The following is a 13610-nucleotide window of genomic DNA, read 5'->3' on the forward strand; positions in this document are numbered from 1 at the left end:
TTCAAAACAATGCAACAAGATATTTGATTGGTTGCAGCGGCGGGGTTAGATCGAGGTTAGGGAGGGTAATCTATTTTGTTTTAAATCTTTCTTATCACCTCTCTCATTTTACCATCTGACCCAATCTTCCCTTTTATAATAATATTGAAACACCTACATGATAATTACTTTTTTTTTTTTTACAATAGACAGCAAAGTTTTTAGGTTCATTTATTAAAATTCCTTTTTTTTTTTTAAATTTTCAACTAATATTTGGTTTCCTTTGGGACATGTCATTGTTTTTAAAGTAAGTGATAATTGTAGACTTCAAGAACTAAGGGAGCAAAATAAAAGAATATAGGACTATTTTTGAAAAGTGTATGTAGTTTTTGGACAATATTAAAGCAAACAATGAGAATTCTTCAAAGTTGAGGAGGGGTAATCGCTTATCTTCATTTGAATCTGACTCCCCAGTGATTGGCTGTATATTTAATGCTCTCAGCGTTACATTATGCATGATATAGAAAAGAAGTAAAAAGACTTGCACAATTTAAAATCAGTAAAATAGAATAGCGATCTTCGCTCTTCCAACTCAAATTTTGTTCAAATTGACTAATTTTTCATTTGAGTATGAAGTTGATCAAAATTTGATAGTTTAAATACTAAATTGTGTTGCGGCAGAAAGTTTGAGAACTAAATGTGTTTATAGTCTAAAGTTTAGAGATGAAAATCGATATTTTCCAACAAAATGAAAGCTGGAATGAGGATAATGGTTAGCAGGACAACGTTTTTGTAATAAAGAATTTACTTTTAGGCACTAGCACTAGTTAAAACAATTTATTTATTGTATGATGCAAATGTTTACCTGTATCATAACAGGTCGAAACCATAAAGTTGATGTCGAAGACACGAATTGTAATACATCTAAATCTAAGCATGCGATATAAAATAACTATAAATCTTTAAGGGGACAAAAATCTTAAATTAAAAAAAATTTCAATTATCTATTTGAAAGAAAACAAATTATCAAGAACTTGGGTCTCAATCCTCCCTATGTCGACCCTTGATTGTCACCCTAAGGCATCATCACCTTCTACAAATCCAAATTTTTTTTTGTAAATTTCAAGTATACGTGACTTTTCAGCCTTCATATTTTTTTACTTTTAGGAGCCAATATTGACGGTTTGCCATATCTGAACATATTATCACCCCCCAACAAAAAAAAAAGGCTTAATCGTAGAATACTACTTTTTTTTTTTTTTTCATTTGATTTTTGCGACTCACACTAGTCTCCACCTACCCAGACTGAAACGATTTTTTGTTCTCCAAGCTTTCCGCGAAGACGCGTATAAAACCAAAAAAGAAAAACGTGATGGGACACGACAACAATATGACAATATCCATTATCCACTCGTATTGCTAGACCAGAAAGATACCAGCACGTCGCGCTATTATAATATTGTTTGTCAATTATTTCAGCTTTCTTCATTTCTCTGGGCTATGTTCCCACTGATTGAATACGATAGAAGGCCACTGGCCATTTGGTCCGGTGGTCACCCATTTCTTTGGGATGCTGGAGGTCAGGGGTTCAACCCCTGCCTCCCACAATTTGCCACCTTACGTGGCTGGTCTTTACTCCCACGGGGTAGCTCAAGTGGTTCGCTCCCCCTCCTTAGGGTATGGCGATCTTTCTGGCTTGTTCAGGGCTCGAGTCCCGCTGTTAACGTGTTCGGTGTGGAGTGCGGCCTCCTCTCCCAGACCGCAGGAGATTAGTCGGGCCCCGTAAGGATTGACCCGGACACCCCTGTATCGACAAAAAAAAAAAAAAAAGAATACGATAGAAGGCTGTGGGTTGAAGCCCCAGTTCTAATAAGAGAAGAAAAAGAACAACTAATTACCAAATGTAATTAATTAATCGTAAATTTTGTCCTAAAAGTTTTGAAATAAAATGATTACTAAAAAATTTTGAGTATTAATCGAGTTATATAGACAGGAATAATATAATGACAAAAATTTAGAGATTATTAGGTCTATTTTATGCTGGTCAGAGACCACAAAGAAGACTCCATCCATACTCAGTCCAGACGTGGCTTTGGACCTATTTCTTCTGCACCATTTGTTCAGCCCTAAAAATCTGAAACAACTCATTGATTGATTATAATAGTCTCTTGTCAAAATTGTCGACCAGAGCTGATGTTATGTTCCTTGGACCCCTCTTTAAGTTTGACCCCACTCCTGATTTTGCCTGTGGCGACTTTTCTATCACATGGAACCATTCAATTTGCTGTTGCCATTTCATACTCGCCATTCATTCGTCTACACGTCCTATATAAAGCATTCCATGGGATCTCAAGAACACAGCTGAGAGGCCAGACATATTACAACAATCATTTTATCTGTTGATTGTTTCTGAATCTTCATGTCCATGGCTTTCTTGAATTTCATGAATTGCTTCAGGGAGTCGTCAGAAGAGTCCAGGCGATTTGTATGTAATGGTGATGTTTGTATCTTGCGTGATCCCAAGGCTTCATCATCATCTTCCCCGGGCCTCTATCTCAAGAACAAGAAGCGACAAGAAGTCCCTCGTGGACGAGCTCGAGCTTCTGTTGCCCGATTTTCTTTAGAGGAAAAAACCTGGGGAGCCCTTAAACTATTGTCGTTGTCAACTTTTGACCCCTAATCTAAAATTTGTTTCCGATTGATCCTTAAACAATTAAAAATGCATACTTTGAGGACTTCCGATGACTTTGAGCACAAATCTAACCGGAATCAAAGGGCATTTTTGTCTGTTCATGTTTTGCCAGTTGCTGATAGGACAGTTGATGTTGTTCAGGAGAATATTTCTGATAAAACTAAGGAATCTTCTGCTGGTAAGGAGGTTGCTGGACTGGTTGATGGCGTGTTTACGGACCCGGATTCAGACTCGGGTTCACCAATTGAGACATCGAATCCTTTTGCGCAGTTGACTGATATCGGGGATGTAGAAGATATTGTTCCTCGGCGGTTGTCATCTCCGTCTCAATCTGCTCCAGCTCGCTCACCGCGTGGAATTGATGGAGAATCGGTACAGCCCGTGATTTTTAGGCAAAGATCTGCTGGGAGTGTACAAGAATGAAATAGGTCAGCATATGCAGCGGCTTTCTATGGTTGATGATGTTCCTCGTGCCGCTATTATAGATGCTAAGGATGTTCAATTATTGAATAAGCTAGGTAACAAAGGTCGACCTGCAAATTATGGTAAGAAGTTTTCGAAATTTCATGCTCAAGCTACTTCTTCGCTGGTGCATAATGATTAGTCCAATTAACATGTTAATTTGGAACATACGGGGTGTCTCCCGTAGAGATTTTTGCAAATTGTGCTTAAATTCATCGGAAATTGCAGAAGAATCAGGGATGGAAGACATATCTGAGTAGAGTTCCTGGACTTGCACTCGTGCTGCTGCTGCTGATGGCTGCTGTAGTTTTGGATGGTTTCTTTTCATCTTCTCCTTTGATTCCGGTCAGATTTGTGCTCAAAGTCATCGGAAGTCCTCAAAGTATGCATTTTTAATTGTTTAAGGATCAATCGGAAACAAATTTTAGATGAGGGGCCAAAAGTTGACAACGGCAATAGTTTAAGGGCTCCCCAGGTTTTTTCCTCTTTTCTTTACGAAAAGAAAAGCACGATTAGCTCAGTGTAATGTTATCGATCTTTCTTCATGTAAAATTTTCAATAATGGCTCCTCACAAGCCTCCAGTATTACTTTTTGTATAGAACAGAACACCACCACCACCACAAGAAAAGAGAAAAGCTTTTTTTTTCCGTAGGTTTTTTCAAGAGCTTCTTACAAGAAACAATCTGAATATGTATTGCTAATGCAGTAATGCTTTGTTGCAACAAGGATTCGTGCTGTCATTTTCAGGACCGGGGATCTGATTGGATTACCCCAGTCCTGTAATTTCGTCCGTAATATTTTGTCTGGCTTTAAACCCTTTAGCGCGTATAGCCTTTCGGCTTGGATTCATTGGATGGCTATTGAGAAGACTCTTTTTTTTTTTTTTTTTGTCGCAACGGTAGAATTTTTATAATCTAATCTAGTTTAATCTAGAGGAGGGGAAGAGGGATCCGATGTAAGTAGAAACTACATCGAAGAAGACCAATGTGAGGAGACTCGTCCGAGGAGAATGTTAGATTGCGAAGGCATTTAGATGTCAAGCAAGAATACAACAACAGCTCCTCCTCTGACCATTGAGCTATTCCCGATTTTTTTGATGTAGAAATGAAATCGTTCCCTTGACTCTGTTAAAGCGATCTCTTCTTTTCTCGTCCATCCATGCAGATTAATGTCTGATTTATGTCATTATTGATCAAGAGTGTATGGAAATTAAAATGACATCACAATCGGTGGCGGGTAAGAGAACCAAGGAAAGATAACACATATTAGACTTCAAAATAGTGCGACTAAAAAAGATCCTAAGAGATTCCTAACAATTATAATCATCACGAAATGACGCACCAATAAAGATGAAGTGCAAGTGCAAGAATAACTAGCTCTTTTTCATTCCCCAAGGGTGATTGTTTGCGATGTACACACAGCCAAACAGCCAACTCCGCAGAGGATAAAGGTATGCTACCACAAAATAATCATGATGCCCAAATCACAATAACAGTAGTAATCTTCCTTGAAGAAAGCCTGTACCAAATTTACAAGAAACGACCTCATTTTTCTGTGTCTAAATCACTGAATCGGGATATGACGAACAGTTAATTATTACAACCGACCTCTCCCTCCAGGCCTTCAGCTAGCCGATATCACATAAATACAGCCGTTGCAGATCAACAAACCTCAAATCATAAATTATCGAGGCCGCTTAGACCAATTTTTCCAATGCAGTCGACCACCGTACTTAATACCTACTCATAAAACCTAATCTAATGCACCGAGGTCCTCCTCTCTTCCGAGCAAACAAGCCCAGTAGAAAATCATATCAGATATCCTCCATATCCATCTTATACATTTCAATCCACCACAGCATTTTGGAAACTAAGCTTGCCATGATGTCATCCAACTAACAATTTGGTATCCAAGTTTCAAGAAAGTACACCACCTCTTTTAGGATCGTAAACCAACATAAGTTCTGAAGTTTTCCTATTGCTTCAAAATTGTATGCCAGCCTTAAAGCTGCAATGCCAGGTCTGGCTGCTGAGAATCAACCAGAACACTTGAAGCTGGTCTACCAGGAGACCCTGATGACTGGAAACTAACATTCAAGTCTGGAGGCAGTGATTCCTGTTTCTGCATTGGCTGCCATTGTGGACTAATAGGCTGCCATGGAGACTGCACCTGGAACCTAGACAAGTCAGCAGTCACTAATTGAGGATAAACCATTGGTTGATTATGGAACTGCACATCACTGCCTATTCTAGTAGGTTGAGGCACAAAGGGATGAAATGGAAAATTGTTCTTGTCAGGCTGCAAATGCATCGCATATGGTGGAGGGTCCCCACGAAATCTTGAAACCTGGGACTGAAGATCACGAGCAGGGTTATACAATGAATCAGCAGATATCTGGTTCTTATGGAGGCCTGTGTTTTCCCCAGCTGGTCTAAATCCTCCAGCCCCTATAGACATCCATGCACGAGCAGCAGCTGCAGCAGCATTGCCTGAATCTTCTTTTCTCAATGGAAGAGCTGGAGACAAAACTGGACCACTGTCAACTGGGGACTGATTAGATGACTTGTGTTGATTTTGAGCCTTCTCAGTTAACATTTTCATCAACAGGACTGGATCTGTTAAACCCTGATCCTGTGCATGAGGAAAATATGTCGCCCCTTTGGCCAAGTCAGATGCCGAACTAGACTTTTTATTGCTATCTATATTATTTACTTTTCCATTGGGCAGTCCACCAACAGCCACTCCATTAAGATTTGATTGTTTAAAAGATCCAGAGGGCAAGAGACTTTTGTTCTTCGGAACCATGTCCTTCGACCTTGAACCTGGTATATCAGAACTATTCAAAATCTGCCTCTCTACAACAAAATCAGCAGCAGTTTGACTGCCTGAGGGTGGACCATTCAGTTCAACCTCCTTCAGAAACCTTTTCTCAGGCTCAGTGAAATTTCTTGGTTGTGAATTTTGCTGCTGAAAACCAGAAGAAGCTGAAAAAGTAGTTTTGTTTGCAGAACCAAAAAAAGATCTCCCCTCCAAAACCCTAACAGCTTGCTCTTTAGCCGGAAGTGAGATACTGGGGCTAGAACAGGCAGTTGGTTTAATTACTGTAGAACCAAAAAATGCTGATTTCCTCTGCACAGTGGAGTCCTTGTAAGAAGGTGCTGCTTTCACCAATTTGTCCACACAAGGTTCAGTAACAATGTTCTCCCTGGAAGAAACAGGTTTCGTAGGCATTTTCTCCTGCTTTCTAGTGACAACTGTCTGTTCAATCTTGGTAAAAAAGGGTGGTTCCTTAAGAGTGCAATTTTCAAGCATTAGCACAGGTGTTGGAAGTGGCTCATATTCTCCAACCCACCCACGACCAAATTTGGATCCTGAAGGCAGAGCCTGCTCAATTCTCTTGGAAGCGATTCTCCAAGCAACAGGTCCAAGAGTTGCTGCAAATCTGGCCAGGCTCCTAGCATAAGAATGATCCGCATAAAGACCCACCTGAATCAGGAAATCACTGAATCCATGAGCTAAAAGGTCATCAGTAGAATAAGATGTCAATTTACGCAACGTACAGAAACTAGCTGCTTGCTTTCTCCATCAAAAGTTGAAAATACAGAATCGAAGCTTGCAACAGGCTGAGTAGACAAGTTATAAGTTGCACGACGATTCTCATCATTCAATGATTGTTTTCTCTCAATCTTAGCCAGAGGTCGCTTCCCTGCAAAGACAAGTGAAGCAATCAGGAAGGCTACCCACAAGCAAACTTGGTAGAGAATAGAACTTCTTGTCCCATAGAAGAAAAGATTGACTAATGATTTTCACCTTGACAAACAATCAAACTACACGACACTAAATGATTAGACAGATATAACAGTGTTCACTGCCAATCCTTACTATCAGATCACTTGCCCAGATTTTAATGCCAATGGAATTTTAAAACACATAGAGAAAAGAGAATTTGCTCGGATACCCGGCAGCAATTCTTCTGCTTTGTCTATGCTGTTGTCAATGACAGGTGGAACCTCAAGCCTATCAACACTGCTAGCCCTCTCAGATCCACCAACCTGAGCTGCACTTGAACCATTTTGAATATCTCCATTGGTTGCAAGTGTCGCACCAGATGAGAAATCAGACCCCACAGGGTCCTGCAATGTCCGGCTGATTGGCTTCCTTATTTGCTTCTTAACAACAGAGTTTAATCTTGTCTTCTGGTCTGATTTGAGTTCGTCCGACCGTTCAATGCCAAGTCTTATTTTCTGAAATTTCCTTTTTGCCAGCTCTTGGATGGCGCGAGCCTTTCAAAAATAAATAGGCAGTATATTAACGAATTGCTCCCAGAATGGAAAAAAAAGGGGGATGGGGTTGCACATGGTGCACAGAGAAGTGGTTAAATAAAACCCAAATTCCTAACCTGTTTATGATATATGGTATCTGGTCCATTGTATTGCATCGCATTCGAGCTAATAAGGAAAACATCACTCTGCAGAGGAAAAAACAACTAAGAAACTGCATAACAGTAAGAGGCAGTAGCTTAAAGGTTAAGTGGAGGAAAACAAGTCTAAATGAAAAGAATATCAAATTTTGTTCTTCCTTTTCGCATTTTCAATCAAAATTGAGTGAAACAGGTGTCTCTAATGCTTGAAGCTTGAAAAAAGATACCCTGATTCAACAACAAAATTGTTTAATAGTTACCAACATTTTTTTATTAAAAAAAAAGCATGATATTCTATCTTCCCCCAAGAAACCAGTTCAAAGAATTCATCCAGACAAGCAAGACAAATTTATCCCTAGCATATTAGAGCCAAGTGTTTCAAGCGCAGAACAACCCAACTCTCCAACCGGTATATTCCAGGGGGGTGAACCGAATCTATAAAAGACACCGCAGAATCCAAATGGGTATTCCTTGAAAAGAAGTAAAGCTCATCGCTGCAACAGGTTATTGCAGCATTAACCAAAATGTCATTCTAGAAGGTTAACAACTCTACAAAATTGGATGTTAATGATGCAAGCTGTGCAGCTTAGGAATGCGGATAACGTAAGCAATATCACAAATATTCTCTTGAGATCTGAAATGAGAGACTCTGACAATCAGAATTGCCACCAAGCATCTAAGTGTCAATCCCTGCAGAGGATTTTTCCTATACTTCACCTTAAACCTATAGAAAACCTAGCTAGTATATTAATGGCCATAATATACTCTAGAATCCCCATAGATGATCTAAAAACTCAGACTTGAATATCTCAAAGAGTTAGATCATAATACCAATAACATTAACCAATTATATATATCGCAATGCTTTATACTGCTTTTTTTTATTAACTTGATACTGCTTTTACGAAGAACAGTTAAAGATTGATTGTCCACCAGCCGGTTTCTTGGCAGAACAGATAAAAATTAAGATCATGTCTCCATAACACCCTTTACTTCATTGGATCAGAAAGGTTTTACTATTCATTCTCAAGTCTGTAGTAGCACCTATATTCTTTATGTCCTCTTATAACAATACCGTATAGGCAGCATCACTTGTGTGCCAATTTGATTGATGATCTAGCAGAAGTCAAACATTTTATGATATTTTTCAATATGAACAGAACAATCTTAGCATCTCACGGGCCAGTTGTAATCAATCCAAAAGCACCAGGTTCGGTTGCATCATCGATTGAAATGTCTTTCAGGTGCTGTACAGAAGCAAGTTGTTATCTGTTCCCCACAAGTTGAATTAGGGCAATGAGCATCCGTATTTTGAGATTTGGCAATTCACCAATGAGACAGATACTATTCACTCAATTCAAAGCCCTATAACGGCCGACGTTCCAACATGATACAACCACAAACAACTCTTCCCTATTTCCATTTACATATTAACCCCTTATATAACTGCCTGAGCTCATGACGTCTCATGTACCAATTGGAGAGGTTATGCTCAAAAGAAGAAGAAGAAGAAGAAGAGTAGAAAAAAATCTGAGCAGAATTACGAAAAGCACCTCAAATTGTTCCAAGTTTGCATATGATCCATTTCCCAGCTTGTTCCTCGCGGTGGTAAAGTCCATAGGATGCTCAATAACTTCATGGTAATCAGGTAACTAGAGAAGAGAAAATAACAAACAAAATAAGAATCTTCATCATTTAAACACTGCCTAAGATTACCATAAGAGAACGCATACTGAAAACGGCCAACCTCCTCAGGATCAGCAGGCTCTGCGTAAACACCATAAATGTCCTTCCTGGCATCATAAAAACAGAAACAATTAAAGCCCAAATCACCTTATTACCACAAACCAACAAAAATAACCGTCTAAACAGAAACAGAACAACAGATTACACCTACTTTTGAAGCTTGTCAAGAATTAATTCCAACGTCTTCTTTTCTGGCAATGGCAACCCAGAAGGAGCTTCAGTAGGTGTCTCTGATTGAACAGAAGTAATCATTTCATCATCAAATTTTTCACAGGGTGACACCAAAAATCATGCCTGACCCACGAATCAAAATTCAAAACCCACCTGGAGCAGAGTCCTCCACCCCTTTCGGCTCATCAGCTTTTCCACCACCTTTAACAACCTGTCAAAATCAAACAACAGAAACCCCTCAAACCACAATAAAACAAAACATCAACAGGCTCAAACATAAATAAATGCTCCCTCTGCTCAATACTACGAACCAAAAAGTCGGCGTCTTTCAGACGGGGACAGAAAACAAAGCAGCAGACAGACAGAGAGAGAAAAGGAAGTACGTACTAATCCATGTGTTTTTGTGTGCAAGAAAAATTGTATGGAAGCAAGAGAGAGAAAGACAAGTAGATATAGAAAGAGAGAGAGAGGTGGGAGCGTGATCAGATTCTGTGGGGGTTAGTTTTTGACAGTTGACCCGACCGTTACTCTTCCAACCCAATCTCTCCCGACATTGATACTACTCACCTATACATACACAATTTCACATATATATATAATTCTAGAGAGAGAGAAAGTAGTGAGCTGATAGGAGTGATTTACAAGTCTGGACCAATTAGAAAAATCTCAGCTGAACTTCCTCCCCACCTCAGCTGAGCTGGACAACCCTATGCTCATTTTCTCTCTCCCCATGCAAATTGCTTACAACATCCATCGTTGAACATTCATTCTAGCTTTGTTCTTCTACTTAGCTACAATTTTTCTGAATTTTGATTTTTTTTGGCTGCAATCAGATCCACATCGATTTGATTTTACTTTTTGTTTCCGGTTTTTCTATACCTCATCATCCTCAACATTTTCATTATCGTCATCATCCACGTCATCATTTTCATCTTCCTCATCTACCTCTGCCTCGGCTTCAGCTTCTTCATTGACGCCTTGGCGGCTGCGGCCGCGAGCGAGGCTGTCGCTCATTTTCCTCTTCTTCGACGGCTTATTATAACTCCCATCACCGGCGAGGTCCGACGACGACTGAGAAGCTGCAGGCGCGTGTGACGCACGCCGAGTCTCACTCGGAGTCGACTCAGTGGTGGTGGTTTCTCTGCTAGTCTGGAGCTTAAGAAGGAGCTTGAGCTTCTTCTCCCGCCGCCGCTCGTCTTCCTCATCATCGAAGCCCTCGAATAACTCGTCGTCGTCGAGGTAATCATCGAAATCGAAGGTGTACCTCACGTTCCGTTGACGGTGACTTCTCCGAAGCTCACGCTCCGGCGCCGATGCATCCTCACCTACGCTGCGTCGTTTAGCGAGATCTGCCTTGGATGGTCTCCCTTTCTTCTTCCTCTTCACGATCTGCCCCATCTTTGTCATGCGCCTCTTAGTCTCTCTCTAGAAAACACGCACTACGCACACTCACTCAGTGTCTTTCTCTCTCTTCCCTCTCTTCCTTTCTCTCTCTACTATTTCTTTTCTCTCTCTTCTTTTACTCCATTATTTATCTGGCGCTCTGCTTTGGCTTCTTTTCTTTGGGGGTCGCTTTTGAGCTCCGAGCCTAGCTCTGAATCTCAGGCTTGGAGGCTCGGGGGTTTTGAATATATGACATGATTGCCTCAGCTTTGTAGAGAGAGAAACGGCGTTACTGGGTGAGAAAGACGGCGTTAGGTACTGCCCGGTGTGCCCGAAGTGCTTGCGTGTCCACTGGTCTGCCCGTTATTGCGTCAATCTAGACTGTCATTGCTATATTTCCGGAGATACTTGTTGGCAGGGTGCAGCGCGTGCTGTCACGTCACAGTAGTTCTCCTGGAAATATCCTGAGGCAACGGTGATCATTTGCGCGTGAACGTCACTGTGCTATTAAGACGCTGACTACAAGTGATTTGTAATACAGCAAATCTGCTTTTTTTTTTCTTTTTTTTTCTTTTTCTGCCGAACAACGCAGTACCTTCTTCACTGGGATACGTCCAAATAAGACAATGGAGACTACAGTAAATTCTTTGACTTATGGCCATGATAGAGTTTTACTCGAGAAATATTTTTTAAAAAGGGAAAAGAGTAATTATTCTTCTGAGAATTTGAGATATTTTTACTGTATCACTTTTTATGATTTGATGTATGTGAGATAAAAAAATAATTAAAAAAATAAATAGGTATATTAGAAATGGTAATGATAATGTAAGCAAATAAATTTTAGCAAATAATTTGCTGTCCAAACATTACTATTTACACATTATCTACACCTTATTTATATTTACTTGTATTATCAACAAAATTTTTCAATTATCTTTTTATTTCACATACATCATAAAAAAAGTGCTATAGTATTTTCTTCACAACATTGTTTCAAATAATCTACTATCGAAACATCATTTGGAAAGGTCGAGAACTGAGGTCCAAACTCGAATCTCTTGTCTTGAAACTTCATGATTCGGTACGAAAAAAAGGTAACATAAAAGATGTGTTCTTCTATAATTTTGGAGTATAAGCATTTGCTAATGTCGAAAAGCATTGGTTGGATCAAAAACATATACTAATTCCTTTTAATGGTAGGGAAATGGCAGGATTTATAAGCATTAATTGGATTAAAAACATAAGAGAATGATGAAATTTAAGAAACCGAGAGAATATGGGAGATTCAAAACCACAAATGCTAATTCTCGGAATTTCAACTTTAGCCACTAAATCCTTTGAACCAAAGTTTAATCACCTAGATTGAAAATGTAAAGAAAAATAATTCAAAACGTCCATAACATTTCGTCAAATGAATTTTTTCATCATTTACTTTTTAATTTATAACTTTACGTCCCTTACAAAATCAATATAATAAAATTCAATCCTAACTTAAGTTTCCAACTGCTTTTTATTTTGAATCCATCGCGTGATCCTATACATGATCATTTTTTAGTGGCAAAAAAGGTTGGATTCCATTTACAATAAAACAAATGATCCGATCCATATTCATTTTTATCATAAAAAATAAGATATAACTCGAATCTTATTTATTTATTTTTCTAAAAAAAGTGAGATCGAACCTAATCTATATTCATTTTTGTCATAAAAAAAATAGGATTTGACATGTTTTTACATAAAAATGATTGTATATTGGTCGCATGGTGATTTAAAGTTAAAAGGTGGTTTAAAACTTATATTGGAACCAAATTTTATTAATTTGAATTTATAAAGGATGTAAAATTAATGTTTTAAAAGTGAATGACGAAAAAATTCAGTTGATGAAGTGCGATGCCGTTTTGAACAATTTTTTCCAAAATATAATGTTACAATTATTGATATTTCTTATCTAAAACAGTTTATTTTACTTATGATGCATAGAAATTGAATTATGCTTGTCAAAAGGCCAACTGCGTTTCACGTACTATTTGTCCATTTAGCAGTGTATTATCTTTGAGGTTCTTTCCACTCGACGAGTGAGGATCAAAACTATCATTTGAGATCTGGCGTTAATTGTTGATGCAATAATTTACATGCAATTCATCGACGAGCGGTAGTAATTCATCATCATGATTGGAATTGGTAGTACGCCTACGTGTGATGCGTTCAATAAATATTATTGTCACGAAAAATTAAATCTACTTTTCAAGCTCTGCTGAATCATATGGTACTGCTACTAAACTGATTGGTGGCGACAACTAATTTGATTGGTTACTCTCAATTTTCAAATCGACACAATAATGGTTCAGTACAGAGTCTGTGGAATCTACATTTCAAACTGGAAATGCCTACAATAATTTTTTTTAGCAACAAAGTACTTTTTCTCTAATTTTTTTTTTTTCGTTCAACAACAAAGGGTGAAACTTAAGAAGTGGAGATGAGAAGATTTGAACCTCCTGAGGCCTGTAATTTCTGGGTATTAAACTGGCAAAAAGTCTCTCTGCCCTGAATCGTTCTTCTTCGGCTAATAAGTAATTTCTGGGTATTTCTGGGTGTTTTTGGCTGTTGTGGGAATTCACCCAAAACAAATAGAACCGGCTGGTGACTGTACAGCCATGCGAATTTGCGAGTCCTTCCCAGTCATACCAAACCAGCAAGACGAGTCATTTATTTCCTTCTTTAACTATTTCGTCTTCATTCATTCAAGTCACTCGCAT

At 38.8% G+C, this 13610-nt stretch overlaps 2 protein-coding genes across 2 annotated transcripts; one reads left to right on the top strand and one right to left on the bottom strand.

Moving 5' to 3' along the window:
• The first annotated feature begins 2612 nt into the window (after window positions 1–2612).
• On the top strand, window positions 2613–3612 carry LOC113769926. Its single transcript, XM_027314245.1, has 2 exons — window positions 2613–3216; window positions 3362–3612. The coding sequence occupies exon 1, from the start codon at window positions 2699–2701 to the stop codon at window positions 3092–3094; it is 396 nt and encodes a 131-aa protein (XP_027170046.1). The 5' UTR covers window positions 2613–2698; the 3' UTR covers window positions 3095–3216; window positions 3362–3612.
• Window positions 3613–4495: 883 nt separating this feature from the next.
• Window positions 4496–11373, bottom strand: LOC113770013. Its single transcript, XM_027314355.1, has 9 exons — window positions 10351–11373; window positions 9625–9682; window positions 9452–9530; window positions 9302–9347; window positions 9108–9206; window positions 7534–7602; window positions 7093–7417; window positions 6695–6840; window positions 4496–6620 (listed from the first exon to the last, which is right to left on the bottom strand). The coding sequence occupies exons 1-9, from the start codon at window positions 10876–10878 to the stop codon at window positions 5136–5138; spliced, it is 2835 nt and encodes a 944-aa protein (XP_027170156.1). The 5' UTR covers window positions 10879–11373; the 3' UTR covers window positions 4496–5135.
• Between the last annotated feature and the right edge of the window lie 2237 nt (window positions 11374–13610).

The sequence above is a fragment of the Coffea eugenioides genome, chromosome 5, assembly GCF_003713205.1.
Source record: "Coffea eugenioides isolate CCC68of chromosome 5, Ceug_1.0, whole genome shotgun sequence".
Classification (NCBI taxonomy): domain Eukaryota; kingdom Viridiplantae; phylum Streptophyta; class Magnoliopsida; order Gentianales; family Rubiaceae; genus Coffea; species Coffea eugenioides.